This window comes from Aulonocara sp. 'chitande type north' Nkhata Bay, linkage group LG22 (assembly GCF_057382095.1).
Source record: "Aulonocara sp. 'chitande type north' Nkhata Bay isolate Kocher_YH1m ecotype deep benthic linkage group LG22, A_spYH_male_GT1.1, whole genome shotgun sequence".
NCBI classification, from domain to species: domain Eukaryota; kingdom Metazoa; phylum Chordata; class Actinopteri; order Cichliformes; family Cichlidae; genus Aulonocara; species Aulonocara sp. 'chitande type north' Nkhata Bay.
In genome coordinates, this window is record NC_141364.1 from 22,072,805 (window position 1) to 22,093,591 (window position 20,787).

The window sequence follows — 20,787 nt, forward strand, 5'->3', positions numbered from 1 at the left end:
GGTGAGGGCGCCGTCTCTCCCGTAAGGGAGGATGGAGCGATTTGGCAGCAAACATTGACTGGAATGCCAGCCGGAGATGCTGGAAAACCCATGCGGCAAGGGCTCCCAGGAGCACGGCAGAATCCTCCTTCCTCGGGCCGCCAACAACTCAAACAGGAGCTTGCCCTCAGATCCATTACAATACGTGTTATTTTTTTAAAACCCATAAAGTTCAGGGGAAAAGATGTGGAGGACAGAAACTCATCAAAGAACACGACCTGTACGTGTCTCTTGGTTGGGTCCGCAGCCCGGATTATGCTCTGTCAGTAATCCCATAGCTGTGAGAGCAGTTCCTCCTCCGTGGCGACTCCTGAGTCCGCTGGGCCCATTGTGGCTGGCTTGTTCTGCCACGTTGAGCTGGCAGACTGTGGGAATGTGGGGAAAATATGACCCAAAACGCAGTGCGATGAATGCATTGGGTTTATTTACGGTGAAGTACATAGTACACAACAATAAATCCCCTGCATTTCCAACTCCAGTGTCGTGTCTTCTTCCCAGGGCTCGTGCTCCGTGTCTCCGCTCCTGTGATACTTGTGCTCATTGCACTCTTGTTCCCGCACTCCTGCTGGAAAATCCACAGAGGTAGCCGTTAACTAGCGACAGACTAACACTCATTGATTTTGCTGAAAACGCTGACGGGTAGTCACGTAACAATCCAGCGTCGAGGAGCGCTCAGCCACACTGCTATGTTGCTCCCAGATGATCCTGATCATCTGCAGGTGTGTGTGTTCCTCCTCCAGCCTCCCAACGGGACACACCAGGAAAACCAGGACACCACACACACGCACACACACAGTACAAAGGGAACCCAGGGACACAAACACAACACATAATCACGGTGCACACCAGCAACATATAAACAAGTCCAAAACTGCTCATGGACCCTGGGTCTGACACCAATTTAGAATCACTAATGAACCCAACCCCACTAACTGCATGTCTTTGGACTGTAGGAGGAACCCAGAGAACCCAGACCGAACCCATGGGGAGAACATGCAAATGCCACAAAGAAAGATGGCGGCTTCAAAACCAGGACTAGCTTGCTGTGAGGCAACAATGCTAACATTGCTAAGGAGTATGTGGCAGAAAAGACAGCTACACATTTACTGCCACCAGCTAGTTTATATTTTTGGCCACTGCTTCCAATGGTAACTCCAAAGTCTAAAACTGAGCCATCAGGAAATGAAAAGCACACTGCAAGATACTGTCGTGGTCTGGGTGGTTTTCCACAGCATCAGCTCCTCCCCACTGGGTGGAGTCTTTGTTGTTCCTCACCTGATGGCAATCGTACCAGCAGTATTTATGACCAGCGCACTCAACTGGTCTTCGCCAGATTATCTGCCAACTTTAGTCAGTTCTCGGCCTCACGTCCGTTCCTTGGTGACTAACCGTGTGTATTAACCGTATCTCTGTTTTTCTCGTCAGCCTCTGAAACCCACCTAGCAAGCTCTCCTGGATACCAGTTTGCTGCCGCCGGTAATCCCTCTCCGTTTTGGAGCTGCCATTCTCTCCTGCCTGCCTCCCTGCATTGCATGCAGCACCCACCTGGACCTCTCCTGCCTCCCCCCTCCACGCAACCCCCACCTGCAAGCTTGTAAGACAGCTCAGTGTACTATCCTTAGATTCACTCGCAACCCTCTGTGGAATTCCCCTGACTGCTCTGTCCTCTGTTTCAGTGCCCTGGCCCGCCACAGTTTCCCCTGCCCAGTACCTGCACCCAGTTATCCCTGCCATCTAGTTATCATCACAGTATTTTTCTCTCGCCTCAGACATCTAGTTTATGTTCATTGATTCTAGTCTGCACTTTCTGTTAGCCTCTGAGCATTGTAAAATAAAATCTCTTTTCGTTACACCTCACCCCTGGCCTCCGGTTTTGAATCTGCACTTGAGTCCATCCCATGTCCACGGGCCACTGCGCCTGACAGATACTACATACCAAACCACCATCACTGGTCATATAGGCTTAATATACACCCTTTTTCTCCTGGATTGTTGTAAGCATTGTGTAGTTTTCTCTTATTCTGCACTAAGCAAAGCAGACAAGCACAGACCTGAGCAAAGGGAGTACTGACTTTCAGTTTGGGATCATGCTCTGTCTTAACAGCCAACAGTTTACTGCTGGAGAGAACATAGAAGTGGCTGTGTTCATTCAACTCTGTATGCATGCACGTGCACCCACCCACCCACACACACACACACATACACTCTAGTTTGGTTTGTGGCACGTGTGATGTAAACACTGATTTTTTTTCTCACAGAGGTGCATGTGTTGAACCAAATGCTGCTGAAGAATTAATTAAGCAGTGAGGAATGACTGCAGTGGAATAACTTGTGCACTTTAATTTCTCTAGCTTAGAAAGCATACACTTTGCACCACGCAGACGTTTTACTTAATCACGTCTGAACACTAATGAAATCTAGTCTGTGTATCTATTTTTCTTTTCCTCCCAGTATGACACATGTCTCAGATGAAAAAAAAAAAGAACTTATATTCTAAACAGCAATCTTTGAATTCTAATCTCTCTAAGGGGCTCTAGACCGGAGAACAGGAAACAAGATAATATGTCTGTGTGTGTACAGGTGTCAACTATGTAAACATAACTGTTGAGGAAAGTTTTTATCAGAGCTACACCTGCCTTTGACAGACACTTTGCCGCATGCGCTACAGTGAATGGGCTTTTAAGAAGGGCATATAAAAGAGGTATGTGCTCAATCACATCCACAGCATGTCTTTTGAATTACTCAAGCGAGGGAAAACAACAGCAGCATTATATAGGAAAAAAGAGAACTGCATAAAAATGCCACCCCTTTTCCTATAGATTTACACTGAGCTCTATGCTCTGGGTGTGTTTCAGGCATACAAAGCTGAGTGTTTAACTGGAAGCTGAAGAGGATCTGGGTTGCAGGCAGCAAGATTTGACATCAGCTTATTTCCTGTCATTGACTGTGGTCACATGGTGAGTGCGTGGGTGCTGGATACTGGAATGCGTTAAAGGGGTGAGGCTCTTGCCACAGTGACAGACACACACACACACACACACACACACACACACACACACACACACACACACACACACACACACACACACACAGAGGAACACTTGGTATACAAGCTGCACCAAAGGAAGACATACAATTGAGTGGCTTGTTGAAGGATATCTGGTCGTCATGCAGATAGAGGTCGGATGTGTGGAAAGCAGAAGAAGCCTGAATGCACACACACAGACACACACACACTGTTGAAAGCTTCTCACACTGTTTTGACTGCTTTAGGGTGGAGGATGATGATGTATTCTTCAGGAGTCGCACTTACTTTATCAGAGCACTCTGGGCCTGATAAAAGTGCCACACTAGATCTAGAGTGATTAAAGGGTTCAGCATGAAAAAAAAAGCCACTCACATGTCAACTTAAAGTGAAACATGCGTCTGAATCCGCCCACACACACACGGGTGTGCACTCACACTCACTCACGCACGTGTGTGTCCAACATTCAGTGTTTTCCCACCGTTATAAATCTATGAGTGAATGAAACTTCGTCATCCAATCGCAACGCTCAATGCTGTGCAGCCGTCCCCCGCCCCCTCCCCCCCGTTTGGTTCCGCTTAACCCCGCGCTTTCTTTCTTGTTTTCTTTCAGCTACAGACTTACATTTCTACATGTGAAACTGACAAGTATTTACATTTTTTTTATCCAAGGTGTGACATGCGCTGATCGACGGACTCAGACTGTGCACGGCTGCTCTATAAACTGCTGGCTCTTCCTGTGACCTCGTCTGTGTTATGAGATAAATAAGGCATATTTGAGACCTCACATCTGTACACTTCCACATCCTTTCTTTTGAAACCAAAGCAGCCTCTGGCATTACATCAGAGCTTTATTTTTTATTTATTTATTTTTATTTCCTACAAGGAAGTGAGAAATCAGTATGGATGGTAGCCTATAGTATATCAAATGGGCCTATGACAACCCAGTGTGGCTTCACTGTAACGACTGCTCCAGACACACACACACACACACACACACACACACACACACACACACACACACACACACACACGCATACATGCACATGAGTGCCAGTAGTGCAGCCTTGATGTGGGCTAGTGTGCTGTGTCTGCTCTGAGTGTCTGCAGCTGGAAACCAAGGCTGCTAGGAGAGAGGAGGAATGAAGGAGAAGAGAGGAGAAGGGTAATAAAAAATGGTGAAGGAGGTAGGGAGAACAAAAATATATAGACGTTTGGCTGAATTTTTAAATTAATGAGGAATGAAGAGAACTAAAAAAAAAAAAAAAAAAGCAATCAGAGTTTGGTGAAGAGTTGGAGGCTGCAGGAGGCAAGGAGCCCAGAGGGGTAGACTCATGTTGAAATGTGGCAGACATGGGCTGGGAGGCTGAAAATGGAAAATGTGACATGTCGTAGCACAACCAAAGGGCCCCCATTTTAGGCTGTGTGGGTGTGTCACTCAGCTGCTGAGTCTTGGTTTTGGTAAGGTGGTCCAAAAAGGCCATATCAGACCCTGATGCACTATATGCAAATTATATACTGGTGCAAGCCTTGTTAGGTCAGAGTGGATCACCTTTTTACCAAATGTCGAAGGCAGTAAAGCAGGAGCACTTCTTATTCTGTCATAAGTGACATTTGCGTATGCTGGCTAGTTTGACATGATCTTGATCCCTTTTAATCCTGTAGCTGTCATGGTCCTGGGCCATGTTGGCCCAGTATTCTTGGTTCCTTGTATTTTCGCTCCTTATTTAGGCCATGTTTTCTGAGGTGTCCTGTTGTGGTGTTCCCTAAGTGTTTTCCCTTTGTGACTCTTACCCCCTTTGTGCCCCTCTGTGTATTTATGAGCTCTCGTCTCTCTTTGTGTTTAGTCCATGTTTCCCCCAGCCTGTTATGTCTGTGTTCTCCCCGTGCTCTCTCTCCTCCTGTCTGAACCTCTGTGTACTTCCTGTTTTACTTTGACAGTCTCTCGTCAGTATGCGTCATGTTGTGTTCACTCCTGCCCTGTCTCGTTATGTTTATCAGTGTCACCTGTGTTCCCCACCTGTGTGTAATCTCCCTGTGTTCTCTGAGTGTATTTAAGTTGTGTCTTCTGTCATGGTAGTTGCTGGTTCGTCTGTGTTGTTTCCCCTCGGTCTCCCTGCGTCTTCCCGTATGTATTTCCCCGGACCTCCCTGCATCCTCGTTTCTGGTTTGTGTTATTAGTTCTACCCAGTTTAGGTTTTCCTGTTTCATGGTACCCACACCGTTGCTGTTTGTATTTTCGGTTGTCAAATAAACACTCATCTGCACCAGAGCTGCCACATTTTGGGTCCTATTTCAACTCCACACGGCTTGCCCCGCAAACCGTGACAGTAGCTCTCCGGTCAAGGAAGGATGGCTCTGCTTTTCTATAGCATCACTCACCAGGCCTGTCAAGTCAAAAGGTCAGGGTGTAAACCAAAAACCCATCCTAACCTAGCCATTAGGCAACCTCTGTTTAGTTTCTCAATATCCTTTGGTCTTGTGACAATCTGTTGTTCTGTTTTGAATGCAAATACCCCCCATTTTGCACGTAGTGCTCTTGCTACAGCTGGAATAATCAGGAGCTGTCAAAATATTATGACCTATTAGGAACTTACTTACTTGCACAAGCAATGTAGCTGCAAAATGTCACAGATTTGAACAAACAGTTGTGAGCTTTAATGCTCCCTTTTTCTTGTCGCCTTCTCCTCAACCAGTCAGGGCAGATGGCTGCTACTTCCTGAGCCTGGTTAGCCTGAGATTACTTCCTGTTAGAAGGGAGCTTTTTCTTCCCACTCTTTCCAAGTGCTTGCTAATAGGTCCCCCCCCCCCCCAATACTGTAGGGTCTTTAACTTAATTAACTGAATTGAATTAAGGTATTTATTTATCTTTTTTTTTTTTTTTTGGTGGGGGAAGGGTGGGGGTGTCAGGTAAGAATCTCAAAATTAAAGAAAATACAAAATTTTAAGTCCTTTAAAAAAACATGAATCAGGGTGGGCCATTTATATGGATACACTTTAATAACATGGGAATGGTTGGTGATATTAAAGTCCTGTTTGTGGCACATTAATATATGTGAGGGGGCAAACTCCTCAAGATGGGTGGTGACCATGGGGGCCATTTGGAAGTCGGCCATCTTGGATACAACTTTTGTTTTTTCAATAGGAAGAGGAGTGGATCGAAATCGTGTTGATATCTGGTGAATGCAGTAACCGGGTCATTGCAGCAGATTTCAATGCAAGACACTCTACGAGACTACCCATCTCCCATGCTACAGTCAGCAAACTGCTTGCTAAGTTTCGTGAAACTTGTTCAGTCTTGGATTTGCCAAAATGTGGACGCAAGAAAACTGTCACTAATGAAGAAACATCAGTGGCTGTCCTAGCTTCATTCAGCAAGAGCCCACAGCGTAGCACTTGCCGCATGTCACTGGAGAGTGGCATTAGTCGAACATCCCTGAGGATGACGCAGATCGGCGCACAGAATTTGCAGAATGGGCAAAACAAAAATTGGAACAGGATCCTCAGTTCACGCAGAAGATTTTGTTCAGTGATGAGGCAAACTTTTATGTGAATGGTGAAGTTAACAAACAAAACCTGACACTAGCTCACATTGGATGGATGGTTTGGTATATGGGGTACAACGATAGTGGGTCCATTCTTCATCAATGGAAACCTCAAGGCCACTGGATATTTGAAATTGCTACATGATGATGTGTTTCCCTCTTTATGCACTGAAGCTGGCACGTTCCCTGAGTTTTTCCAGCAAGATGGTGCGCCACCACATTATGGGTGCCAGGTCCGAGCATTCCTAGATGAACAGTTTCCTGGAAAGTGGATTGGTCGTCGTGGGCCAGTTGAATGGCCCCCAAGGTCTCCCGATCTGACCCCCTTAGACTTTTATCTTTGGGGTCATCTGAAGGCAATTGTCTATGGTGTGAAGATACGAGATGTGCAGCACCTGAAACTACGGATACTGGATGCCTGTGCTGGCATTTCTCCTGCGCTGTTGCTATCAGTGTGTGAAGAGTGGGAGAAGAGGGTTGCATTGACAATCCAACACAATGGGCAGCACATTGAACACATTTTATAAGTGGTCAGAAACTTGTAAATAACTCATGAAAGAATAAAGTTATGTTGAAACCAAGCACACCATTGTTTTTCTTGTGACATTACCAATAAGTTTGATGTGTCACATGGCCCTCTTCCTATTGAAAAAACAAAAGTTGTATCCAAGATGGCCGACTTCTAAATGGCCACCATGGTCACCACCCATCTTGAGGAGTTTGCCCCCTCGCATATACTAATGTGCCACAAACAGGACTTTAATATCACCAACCATTCCCATGTTATTAAAGTGTATCCATATAAATGGCCCACCCTGTACATGTGCTATAATAATAATAATAATGGATTGCATTTATATAGCGCTTTACAATACCACTATTCATTCACTCTCACACACTGGTGGAGGCAAGCTACAGTTGTAGCCACAGCTGCCCTGGGGCAGACTGACAGAGGCGAGGCTGCCATATCATGCCATCAGTCCCTCTGGCCATCACCAGTAGGCGGTAGGTGAAGTGTCTTGCCCAAGGACACAACGACCAAGACTGTCCGAGCCGGGGCTCGAACCAGCAACCTTCCGATTACAAAACAAACACCCAACTCTTGAGCCACGATCGCTACATATCCTTAAATGCAGTATAAGCTCTCTTGTGGAGCACTTTGTGACATCTGTCTGTGAAATGTGCTATACAAATAAACTTTTACTTACTTACTTTACAAGACAAATTAGAACCTTTATTTTGAAGGGTTGTGCAGCTTATTGTTGCAGACACTGTAAGACTTTGTCCTGTAGACGATGCGCTGACCCCATCTACAGGTGAAATGGAAAACTTGCAGGCTCTCTGTAATAAAGTGCAGTAAAAAGGACAATTGCAGCAATGTTTTGTGTCTTTTAGGTGTTATCAGCACCTTTCAGCAACCACAACTATTTTAAATGAATTATTTTATTAGGATTTCTTCACTGGGACCATTTGAAACTGTCTTTGAGGGGTGCCAGATTTGCTGAAGAATGTGCTCCGATAAACAAAAGCTTAATTGACTTTTTTTCTTTGTTATTATTATTATTATTATTATTATTATTATTATTATTATTATTATTATTATTAATAAAGCCACTTTTAACCATTAATCATTCTTTTCAGTTTTCTCAGTAAATAGGGATCCCATGATTAAGTGCTTGACAGCAGAAAAAAAAAGAGACTTTCTTTAATGGTGCCATCACCAAACTAGGCACTCATTTATGCGGCGTACAATGGCTTAATTCATTCACTGTGCAGTTCATTCCCAATCCAACCCTTTATGAGGGTGGTAATCTACAAAGTAAAACTCTTCTGCACAAGTCACTGTGGGAAAAGCATGTTAGTGTTTAACATGTGACTATTTTTAACCTTTTTTAACATCTTCTCAGACTATGCGGGATCGCTGGACTGACAGGAAAAAAAGGTGCTTTTTAAGAGCTTTATCTCATTATCTCTACAAATGACCTAAATTAAAGTGACACAGTCTCCTCGTAGTAAGAGCAATGTAAAAAAAACTCCCATTTGCCATTAATGCCATAAGATGAAACCTTCAGCTTTTCTCCAAGGAATCGTTTTCCCCCCACAGCGTCCTCAGGGTTCACAGACAATATGAAAATGTGTATCTCTCTCTGATTTTGAGGAGAGTCTTTAGATGTCCTAAAGGCATATACATTCCTCGGTCTTACCCCAGTATCACTCGCTTTGTCTTCTTCTTCTTCTGTTATTTCTAGAATTACAAAATCATTCCACACAGAGTGGCGTTTGCTGACTGTTATGTCAGCCGAAAGCGCATTAAGCCAACAAAACTGCTGTTAGCAGGTAAAGGCTTTATTTCACAGCCCGGGGGTCTGAAGCAGCAGACAGCTGGTCTAATGTAAAGACACAGTTTCCATTCTGCTCTTTCACAGTTTTATGTCTCATCTTCCCTTTGATATAGTGCAAATCCTCAACCTGAGGGCAGCTCAGTGTGTGTGTGTATGTGAGAACACACTGTGTTGTCTCTCAGCCATGTGGACCTCTTCGTACTCTTGGGTTCACATGGGAGGAGCCTAGAGCTGCATGCAGGAAAGCCAGCTCCTCTTATTTCCCTGGCAAATGTCACCACAACCAGTCACATTTCTCTCCTCCTCCACCACCACCACCTCTTCTCTTCCACACCTCTCCTCTTCCTCCATCCCTCAGTCCTTGCACTGCCTGTCAGAATTCCCACATATCCCCAGAGGATAAGATGCCATGGAGGCCACAGGAAGAACTGTGCTGTGTGCCTGCTCTGCCTTCTGCCTTCTGTTCATCCTAACAGGTGAGTGCGGGTTTGTGTTGAGTTGTCACGACAGGACGTTGTGCTCGAGCTGTCAGTGTTGTGTTGGTGTAGTGATGGCTGCTGCTGTGGTTACTGTGTTTGCTTGGTTGGTATGGTAGAAACTGAAGGGCGAGCTGAGGAAGTTTTCATGGTGTACAGTAACAAAAATGTTCACTCACATCGTTGATGTAGTTTGTTTGAGAAACACATTTTCAACATATGTAAACCTTAAAATATGGATCTTTATAGGCACAAGAACTCCATTTAACAACACCCAGAGTGGGGTTTGTGTTTTTCTTTTTTAAAAAAAAAGCAAAACTTGGCATTAATATCTTGTAATAATTTGGGAAACTGGTTGACAAGCTTTTTAAACTGAACAAAATTGAGCTCCCGACGGTGTGTTTAAAATCTCAGAGCTGTAAAGTTTTCCACGTAGTCCGTCCTGGTTCCTTTTGCATGTCCTTTCCATACTCGTTGCTGCATGACTCTACAGAATTAGCTTTTCTGTTCTGTTGTTGGCCGTGAGTAGACATAAAAACAGGGTCATTTGGAAAGAAGAAATGACCTAGGCCACAGCAGTGTGACTATGAGATAACAAACGTGTAATAGTGCGTGTCGTGTGACCTGATAAAGCCAACAGCAAAATCCCCCAAGTTTGGCTTCCCGTCTACTTTGATGTTTGTATCAACAGCCATCCTTGAGAAGCCCCGTTCGTCTTATCTGAAAAAGGACAGAAGATGGTGGCGTTTGGATACGTGCTGTGAGGTGACTCTATTTAGTATCCAAACAACTTGGATGTGTGTGAGGGTGATAAGAGGCAGGTGCTTTTGGGTCTCCACACGAAAGTGTATGTGTGTACGTGGGGGGTAAGGCCACCAAACGAAGCTTCCCTCTCACCTCAGAGTGTTTGTAATCATTGTGTCTGTAATCACCACCACAATATCCATGTTGTTTGGGGACAACAGTGAGGGAGCGGGCTCGGCACACTCCTCCTCGTTCTGCCTTTTCAACGGATCTCGGCTGGTGTAAACACAGACACACTCCTGCTACTGACACACAGACACACTCACACACACACACACACACACACCGAAACTGGCCTGCGGTCTTATAAGAATGGGACGTGTCACCGTGGTGTTTGTGCTGCATGCATTATTTAGGACATAACAGCAGACAGTAGATCTATTGTGATGTTCAACATGAGCAAAACATGACAGCTCAGAGGAACAGCAAGGGACATGAGGGAAAATATGGTTTTACAGGAAAAACAAAAGTTTCTCGAGTTTTCGCCCCATTTTTCCTATCGTGATTGCGCAGTATGATGTGTAACACAAACATAATTAAGTCTTGATGAATTCAAAGTTTACATTTTTTGATCTACAGCCTATAAAAACTGTTATTCACGACCGATCTTCAAGACATTTCTTCTGTGCCGAAAAAAGAGAAGATGCACAAACAGAAGCGAGACAAAGACACTCGAGCACAGAAAGAGGAAGTTGAAAGAGATAACTATGAACAAAAACTGTGAAGTTTTCGTGAGTTTGTTTCACAGCAGCACTGCCTACTCACATGCTGCTGCTTAACTCAGCCTGGCATCCAAATGGACTCAATCATTTCACCTCATGTAAAATGTCAAGTGAACACAGGTCGCAGCACAGATGTAATTCAGTGCATTTTGGAAAGATGTGGTCATTTAAAAATGTAAATTAATGACATCATTCATTCATCAGGCTGAGTAAAACCACTCGACCTTCCGGCTGAAGTGGCAGCATGCGCTGGAAAACACTGATAGCTCTATCGGCTGTTTGTGTTTTTCAAGGTTGTCTGTAACAAACTGCCCCGGCAACCTGCCGCAGCTTTAACAGACCACAAGATGCAATAGATCAGCAGTTGTAGTTACTTCACACAGCTCAAGTGTTTGTTTCGCAACGAGTTGCTATAAAAGAGACAGAGCCTGATCCTTGTCTGGCAACAATGTCACTCCGTAGGGAGTTAGGTCAATATTAACACACAGCAGTTTCAGGACCTGGAAACTTTGAAGACTAGGATGCAGATCATTGCAGATTACGCAGACAAAACAGGACTGACTTTATCTTTAAAGTGAAATCTCCTCGATATATTGCATCTATAGCATTACATAATTACAAAAAACAACTTTTTCTTTCAATTTTCTCCAGTTTTTACATTTGAATCCTCCAACAACCCACAAAATGACAATTCTGAAATAAAGCAGTGTCAAATGATAATATCAGATTGTTACCAAGTGCCAGTAATCACTAATGCATGTCATATTTTTCAATTTTGAATGAAAGTATTTTTATCAATGTTAGTGCTCTATCACATGACATGCACAACAGGGTGATAGTGTCAACTTTAAAGTGGGGTACACAGAAAAGCCTATTGTATCATCAGACAGTGCATCTTTTGTAGCATCTCATATATCAGTGTCATATATTGATAACCACAGGCAAAAATATGATTTCTTGTCAAACAAAACAGACGATTGTTGCCCGATTTTGCGGTCTCTCTGAGCTCAGTTTGGTTCAGTTTGATCTTTGTCAGTTCCTAATTCAGCTGACATGTTTCCATGGGGAAAAAAACCCTTTATCAATCCCATCTCCAATTCTTTGACTCCACTACTGTAGCTTTTATTTATTCACAGTTTAAAAACATTTGTTTATTCCATATTTTCCATTTTTTTCTGACTCCTCATGAAGAGAAAGTTTAAACAGGGGGTAGGTGTTGCTGGTTTGCTCACAGCCAGAGATACGTGCCTGATATGTCCATATTAAGGTTATCTACTCTGAGGGACATCATACAGACCAAAAAGAGGGAAAAAATGTCAGAAGCTGATTGTTTCAAGCGGTCTGAGTCCTGAGGTTGTGGCTTCAAAGGGTTTACTCTGCACATGGGTTGACTTCATTATTGGAAACTTTGGCCATGCACCAATGTAAGAGTTTAGTACAGAAAACAAGGAAAAATAAAATCAGTCCAGTTTACAGTGTGAGTGTAGGAAACGCATGGGAAGTCTAAATAAGTTAGCAACTAGCTAGCTATCATAGTGAAGTGTGTAGCAACTAAAACTCCAGAAATAAGCTGTGGAAAAAGTACAAATCTTGCCTCTATAGATGGTGAAATTTATTACTTTGTGAACAGTTTGTTGCTCAACCTCCAAGTACCCCATAAGCCTCCATCCATCCATTCGCTTCCACTTATCCTTTTCAGGGTTGTGGGGGGCACTGGAGCCTATCCCAGCTGTCATAGGGCGAGAGGCGGGGTACACCGCAGGGCTAACCATTCGCACTCACTCCCGCATTCACACTTATGGGCAATTTGGATGAATCAATTAACCTATCCCCACAAACTGCATGTCTTTGGACGGTGGGAGGAAGCCGGAGTACCCGGAGGGAACCCATGCAAACACAAGGGGACATGCAAACTCCACACAGAAAGACCCCGGCCTGATAGTGGAATTGAACTCAGGACCTTCTTGCTGTGCGGCAACAGTGCTAAACACCGTGCCACCGTGCTGCCCACCCCATAAGCCTATTGTAGTTTTAATTGTAGACATTAGCTTGCTGGAGTCATCGTGTATACAAAGAGTTTCTCTGTATGAAACATGATGTGTCACATGGACAATCTAACATGTTACCTTTCACTGGTTGTGCAGTAATTGAGTTTTCCTTCATTCCTTCTCCCACCACCTGCATCAACTCAGAGGTCAGCTCCGAACTGATTCACATTGATCCGTCGGTGAGGCATGTCACTGAAGGGGACTCTGTGTTCCTGTCTGTGAAAACCAACTTTTCACCGGACAAAGCAGAATTTCAGGGAACTTGGTGTCACACCGGGATGAGCAGCACCAAGCCCAGGATTTTGGTGACATTCACCAAAAAAAATACAATCTTAAGCATGAAGCACCGTGACCACCTCGTCTTCAACAACTCCACCTTTTCTTTGGAAATCAAGAACTTAAACAGAAAAGATGAAGGAGATTATCACTTGAACATCAACATAAAGCATGATAACAAACCAGGAGACATTGAAGAGGAGAAAACCATTCGTGTAACCGTAGATGGTGAGTTGCATGTTTCTCAGACCTTATCTTTCCCATAATTTAATTTTATTAATTAGCCATTGCTCAGATATTAATTGTTTCTTGCCTTCCACCCCTGACTAGTTCCCGTGTCCAAACCAGCCATTGAGAAGAGCCCTTCCTATGCAGTCATTGAGGACAAAGCAAACGTCACCTTGACTTGTTCTGTTGAGAATGGAACAAGAGTTATGTTTAAGTGGTTCAGGGATAATGTTGCATTGGGTCCCAGTGACAGATACCACTACTCCCAAGATAACTCCACACTGTTAATCAGCCCTGTGAGAAAAGAGGACAAGGGAAGTTATCACTGTGTGGCCAGCAACCCGGTCACCCGGGGCCAACACAGCAGGGCTGCGGAACTCAACGTCTACTGTGAGTAGCTGTAGCTTATTCTTCGGTTTCTGAACCCTGTAATGACTGTGTTCACGTCTGAGAGCTGCTTTATAAAGGTTTTTATTTTATAGAAACAATTAAAAATCTAAAATGTCACATATGTGTTCCTGTACTCATCCTAAACCTTGTTGTTTTCTCTTCTCCAGAATAGCTGGAAATGTTGGGTCATGTGTAAATTTTAGTGAGATCAGTCTACTTACTATCAGCTTAAAAAAAAAAAAAAAAAAAACATGTGCCTGTTATGGGATGGTATTTGCATGGGAGCAGACTTATCTTACAGAGCTCCTCTGTTCTACTATAAACGGCGTAGATGCACTGATAGACTTTATTGGATGTGCCAGTATGAGGCTGAACTGAGAACGTACTGCATGCGTAATTTTTCCTGGGTATTCGTTTTAATGCATTTAAATATTTACAAAACAGACGACTTTGTATTGAAGCGTGACAAAAGAAAGGCGTCGTAGGTTTTGTCTACAGCTTCCTGCACTTTTTTACCTCCACCTCTTTAGTCTTGTGTGTTGTTCTCATCTTGGCGGTGACATCATTTTTGTTTGCATAGGCAGATCGTGTTTGTGTTTCAACCTGCAGGAAGCACTCTTGGTTTCTTTCAGTTTTACTGTATTGAGTTTCTAGTAAAGCCGGTCTCCTTCTAATGTTTGCTTTCACTGGAAAATGCAATAAAAAACCAGCTGATAGTGAACTGGGCTGTTTGCTACTAATAGCTAATTGCTACTACAGTAATTCTCGTTTAACAGATAATTTTCTTATTTAACAGTTAGGTTTTATCTAAAATGTATATTAATATGTTTGTGAATAATATGCTTGACTGTGTTGGAAAAAGACAATTCTTATTTTAAGTTAGAGTAGTGCGCTTTCTCGACAGCCCACGTTCGGTGCTGTGCTAGTCCACCCCCGCCTCACCTAGGTCTCAGTGTTCTCCACTGGCACTGTCAACACACCCACCCGTATTTATCCCACTACTCCGTGTACAGACCTGTGACCCTGTATTTAGAAACTCACTTTTCTTACCCTGCTTTCCTCTGCTACCCAATCATGCCTTAGAGCTGGATGGTTCATGAAAATTACCCACAAAGCAACATCTCACCAGCAAACTGTCATGTTTTTCTCACTCTCCACCGGCCCACACAGATGGCCCTTACAACCTTGAGGTGAACTCTGTCCAGGGCCTGCGCACAGGGGAGGTGTTCACCATCAACCCTGGGGAGCTGGTCTTCTTTGAATGCCAGGCTGACTCCAACCCACCTAACAACTATGTGTGGATCTCCAAGACCCGCAATGCAACTCAGATTGTCACAGAGGGCCCTCGGCTAGAGGTGCGCTCCTACAGACTGGCCCAGGCTGAAGAGTACCTTTGCCGTGCCTTCAACAACGTGACGCAAAAGCAGGACGAAGCCCAGTTTACTCTGGTGGTGGCCAGCTTGGGAACAGGTGGGTAGAGGGTGGAACATGGCAAAAGGGAGGAGAGCGTGGGTAGGTTTTGGGAATCCTCTAAGATAAACACTCTGCAAACAGTGTGTCACGCCAAACGCAGAAGAGCTGGGTGAGCGTTTCGAGATAATCCTTGCCAATGATAAGCACTGACCACCTTTTGGGAACAGTTAGGGAGAGAAAATACTATAACTGGAGCATTACACTGCGTAAAAGCTGACAAGTCAGACCAGGTTATGGCTATAATGAAATATACAGTACATTATTATAAAACTAAGGTTATATCTGTGTTGCTAGGCTCCAGTACCTGCAGCATGTATTTAAGTTCAGTGGCTGGGAAAGTAAACACTGGATAACAGCTGTTATGTTTGTTGACAAGGTTTTATAGCATATGGAGTTTCTGTGTGCTGAATGCAACATTAATATGTTGCCTGGGTGATATTGAGAAAAGGACATTTATGATTACTGCTGATACTGGCTGATTTAACACGTTGTTTAAGGAGACAACAGATGCCCTTTTTTTATTGACATCGAAATCTTTTAAATCTTTTCTGATGATTACAGTTTTAAATTCAAGCATTTTACAGACATGTTAGCCACTGTGGAAGGCTATACTATCTACTGTCTGTAAAAGAGGATGATTTATTTATGTATTTATTTTGGCACCTGACCTGATCATATTTAGATAAATTGTGGATAAGAGAGTGTAGTTCCATATTTTCAGCTAATGCTTGCTAGCTTGGTTAGTTAGCATTGTACCTTGGTTTGGTTAGATACCTGCTAATTAATGGTAACACATAAATAAAATTGGTTTCATTTCTCAAGAAAAATAAAAAACAAAACAGACCACAGCTTAAACACATTGCAACAAACAATAGTTTCCAGGAAACTGTTATAAATGTCAAGTTCAGTAACTTCATTTAGCTAAAGTGCTACCTAAAAGACAGCTAGCTAGATACCGTTAGCCTTTATCTTAACTCACTGGCTACTAAAAAAACCATCATACATAAAATTTAACACATTTTAAACTGAAAAGTAAATTTCACTAAAGCCTTTGTTTGCTTGTTTTTGTAGCCGACTTCAATATCCCTGAGATATCTCACTGCAAGACACAAAAGCACGATTTCAATAACACATCTCAGATTTCTATGTGATAAACAGATGCTGCTTCAGTAAATGAAAGAAAATGTTACAAAAAACTTTCTTTTAGCTCATTGGCCAGAATTTCCTGTATTCATAAAATATACATAGTAAATAGTGAAAAAAATAACATGAAAATTGCAATTTAATTGTTTATCTGTTAGTTAATTACTTTGTTGAAGTATAAAGGGCCACTGCACAGGAATCTTAAATTTGGGAAAACTATGAAAATAAAGTTTACGTTTTCCAAAGCTGTCCAGTGGGCCAGGTTGGGGGCTGTTTTTTGCCCCCCGGCACCAAGACCAACTTGTTAACTCTGTCATTCCTACAAAACTGGATTACTTTCAAATGTGTGTTCATGTATCATTCATGTGACTGTTGTTCATTAACAGGGAAAGAGAAGCACACCCAAGAGGGTAACTCTGTATCACCGCTGGCAGTCATTACTGTCTGCTCTTTTTTTGTCATTGGCCTTATGCTGCTGTTCTTCCTCAGGAGAACCTGTCATCCAAAGAGAGGTTAGATACTGTTTTCTTCTGTTGCTTTGGGAAGCACTTTTTTTACAGAACCATATTTGTTTTTAATCCCTGTGAGTTCAATTTTTCTTTCCCCCTGGTTTCCAAGCTCTTGAATGTGGAATTTAATAAACCTTTTCCACAGCAGTCATTTTGACTTGAAATGTAATTAGAAATGGTATTAATTAATGTCATTAGTAACACGTGTGTTTGCCTACTTTTTCATGTGGAAAAAACAAAAACAAACAAAAAAAAAGAAAATGTTACTGGGAAAATGTAAATGACTTGCAAATGTTAGATTAAAGGAAACAAGGGCAAAGTAACTTCTTTATTTGAGGAAGTGAAGGTCACATTTGTTATGCTGTCGCTTGCATGCGTGACTTTATATTTTTCTCTCTTTCTCATTCCCGTTCCCCTCTCTTTTATCACCAGTGCTTATGAGCATTTACAACAAGTAAGAACCTTTATTATGAAATTATTTCAAAAATCTACCATTGTGTCTTTTCCCCACATAAGCTTCAATTAACATTTTTATTTTTTCTGAGCAGACCGTTTTCAGAGCAGAAACGACCACATCGTTCAGGTAAACGTCTTTTTTGTTCACAGATTATTCATTTTTCCCTCTTACTGTCAAAAACATTAATTATTAGTGATCCCCGCATAATAACTCTCATATTTATTTATACACATGCATTATATCATATTTAACAAGGAACTGGATTGGAAATAGTAGATGAACAGGGCATTTACTGGACAAATCAGCTTCAAAAAAGCAAGTTTGAAAGCTAAACAACTTAACTGACCTTAACTCAAACAAGATAAGGAGAATTTAACTCAGATTAGAGCAGTTTTATTTTTTTAGATTTATGACATCATATAATTTACCATGCCATTATAAAGTCTGACAGGCTTTAGACATTAACAGCTGTACTGTAGCAAATGTTTTGCTCTGATTTATCAAAATGTGTATCAACAGGTCACGAGGATGCAACCGAGGACTTTGGCATCTACGAGTTCGTCTCCATACCTGGGAAGACGGAATCTACACAGGTATTTTCACAACCAACGAAGCAGCAACACTAATTTTGTCCAAAATCCTTTGTTTTTATAATGCTTTTAATTTGCACGTACGACTAATCCACCAGGCATCGTGCAGATCTTTGGCTCGTCTCGAATCGATTCAAGATATGCATACTACTATCTACGATGTGATCAGACACGTTCCTGAAACTCCGAGTCACAGTTTGCTGAAGTAAAGTCTGGCTGGAGAGCGGAGATGGAACTTTAAATGGTTTAACTTGAAGACTTCATGTTGTAGCTTTATTCTCTTAAGTCTCTGTTATCAAAGCCTGAAGCACTGGTTTTGGTGGCCTGGTTTTTTGCACAAGGGATGAAGGAGACTTGTGGGATTACACAACCTGATAGTGCACTGCTGTTGACGAGAGTTTTGGACGGATGTTAAGTGTATTTTGCTGACATTGGTGTGAAATGAAAATGTATGTTCAGCTCATTTTTATTTTTTCTGTGAAAGCATAACTGAAGTTAAAAACCTTTTGTTTTCTGTTTTAAGGTGAAGATTATATAAAACTAAGCAAATTAGAAGTATTCAGTTTTACCTTATTTTGAAGATTTTCTGATGCATCCAAGGTGCCGAAATTGCCACATTCCTTGATTTATTATTTAAAATGTAGATGAAAAAAACCCCATGAATATTATCATTTTAATTTAGCGTTCCCTGCTGACAGAGTATATTTTGTGAGAAGTGTTATAATTAATGCAGTACGAAATATATATTCAGGTTAACTGTAAATATTGTACATGGATTATCCAGCAGATTCTTTATACATATTATTCTATTCCTATGTTTCACTCTAATCTATTTATTCCTATTAAAACTTTCAGCCCTGCTTCCCCAAATGTAGCATTTTCTCTCTTCTCATAATGGACACAATGAAATGCTCAATGAAAAGACAATGATAAGGAATTCGTAATTCATTATTGTACAGTTTGCATTCACATGTTTGTTTTGTACTTTATTAAAAATATAACTGTTTACTACTCTGGTCAATTGGAGTATGCGCTGTTTGCTGACATCAAACAAGGACAATGTACTCTAATCTGCGAATTCTGCAATTATGTCCGTATTTTTGCTTTAGTTTGCCTTTTTTTTTGTAAAAAGGCAAAAGCAGTAATGGCTTGAAATGAACATTTGTTCTTTCACACTTCCTGGAAAAAAAGAATAGCTGAAGCCAGCAAAGCTGTCAGTTGTTCTGTTGCTTCACAGTCCGTCTTTGTCTGATGTCTTGGCTGTAATCTCTCTCCCCGCAAGAGTTGTGCTTGCAGTCCCAACACTGCTGCAGAGCGCTAGCTTCTTTCAGCCTCGCTGTATTGGTATGCTGTGTACCTGATAGAGATAGGCAGCGACAGACGGATGGTTCAGCATGTGGCGTAGTGCCCTCCACCTGCTCCCGCTGACACCTTGTCACGAGTAGATAGAAACGAGTGTGCGCTTGCTCCTGTTTGTGTGCGCGCGCATACATATATGTGTTGTGGACAGAAGAAGAAATACAGAAATACAAATAAAGGGGCAAGCGTGGAGAGAAAGTCAGAAGTAGAGTGATTCATTTAGAAAGCGGAGGCCAAATTTTTATATGCAGCTCATTAGAAATGCTCCAAGTTTGCCAACCTTGGAGAGTGAATCACGTAAAGGAACTATTATGCAGCTTATTATCACCACACTGTTGTATACTCATTATGTGGTACCATGCTGAGTGCATCTTTTCAGTGTGTGAAATGCTATAGCACAAAATGCTGGCTACTATAGTAAATTATTATCAAACTGTAGTTGTTTCTTTTTTATCCCATGAACATTAAGTCTAGAACTCCTGCTGAATTCTAAGGTGTGACATATCACGACGCTCTCCTGCATAACAACAAGTTGTTTATTAAATCTTGGTCTAATTTTAGCTGTTGAACTGACCAGCCGAGTGTGCTGTGTCTTTGTGGTGGCATCTCCGGGTAGGGGTTGCCATCTGTTCCGTCTCAGTGTATACTTAAAGGGAGGCTCCACACTGTGGATGACTGCCTGACAAACAACAGTGGAGTAAATTCACCTAAGGAGAGCGACCTCACCTTCATTTGACTGGGAAATAGCCTGAGGCATCATTAACCAGGAACTAGAGCTCACAGTGCCTGCTGTGTGCAGCACGCTGCCTCCTTTTAACCAAGCACAGCCCGACATAAAACCTAAGGGGGCAATTACAAAGCAAGCTGAATAGGTCTGTGTGTGCTGTTTTGGGAATGATTTGGAACAGTTTACAATGCAGAGCCTGGCATAACTGCTTGCTTGGCAGAGATGGACCTGCGTGGCACTGAATCTGTGGTGACAGCGGGCAAATTCTTGGTCATGAAAGGAAATTTGCTGCACTAAGGAAAGCCTGCTTTATTGTGTTAACCTGTATGTATATAATGTGTATAATACAGATATACAGACAGTGGCTGTAGAATTAAAAGGAAATTCTACTTTATTCTTAGGAATAAAACAAACCCTGGAGCTGTTCGGAAACCGGCCCATGTGTTGTACTGATAATAACTTCAACATTATCACACACCTTATATTTTATTCATTAATTGTTTTAATTGAATCATTAGCATAGAAACATGTGTATAGGTTGATATGTAAGGCGTGCACATTAGTGTGTAAAAGTCTTGATCCACCCAGTCCTTTTGAGCAATAGTTCTTCAGGCTTTCTGGGGGTCTTTCAAAGG

General features: G+C 42.3%; 1 protein-coding gene across 2 annotated transcripts; it reads left to right on the forward strand.

The window, feature by feature from the left end:
* Positions 1–9,226: 9,226 nt before the first annotated feature.
* hepacam2 (HEPACAM family member 2) lies at positions 9,227–20,600 on the forward strand. 2 transcript variants are annotated; one of them, XM_086280462.1, is made up of 9 exons: positions 9,227–9,426; positions 13,145–13,504; positions 13,607–13,894; positions 15,065–15,364; positions 16,897–17,022; positions 17,452–17,473; positions 17,568–17,602; positions 17,996–18,069; positions 18,165–20,600. In XM_086280462.1, exons 1-9 carry the CDS (start codon positions 9,360–9,362, stop codon positions 18,273–18,275), a joined length of 1,383 nt encoding a protein of 460 aa, XP_086136588.1. In that variant the 5' UTR covers positions 9,227–9,359; the 3' UTR covers positions 18,276–20,600. The 2 variants fall into 2 exon arrangements, with proteins under 2 accessions (XP_086136588.1, XP_086136587.1); XM_086280461.1 differs by lacking the exon at positions 9,227–9,426 and having other exon boundaries at positions 11,100–13,504.
* Positions 20,601–20,787: the final 187 nt, after the last annotated feature.

Bases quoted from the DNA above. Each gene is read 5' to 3' on its own strand.
- hepacam2 (XM_086280461.1), top strand. From the start codon at position 13,039: ATGAAACATGATGTGTCACATGGACAATCTAACATGTTACCTTTCACT. The intron at 13,895-15,064 runs GTGAGTAGCTGT...CGGCCCACACAG, and splicing joins TGCGGAACTCAACGTCTACT to ATGGCCCTTACAACCTTGAG. The intron at 17,603-17,995 runs GTAAACGTCTTT...GTGTATCAACAG, and splicing joins GAAACGACCACATCGTTCAG to GTCACGAGGATGCAACCGAG.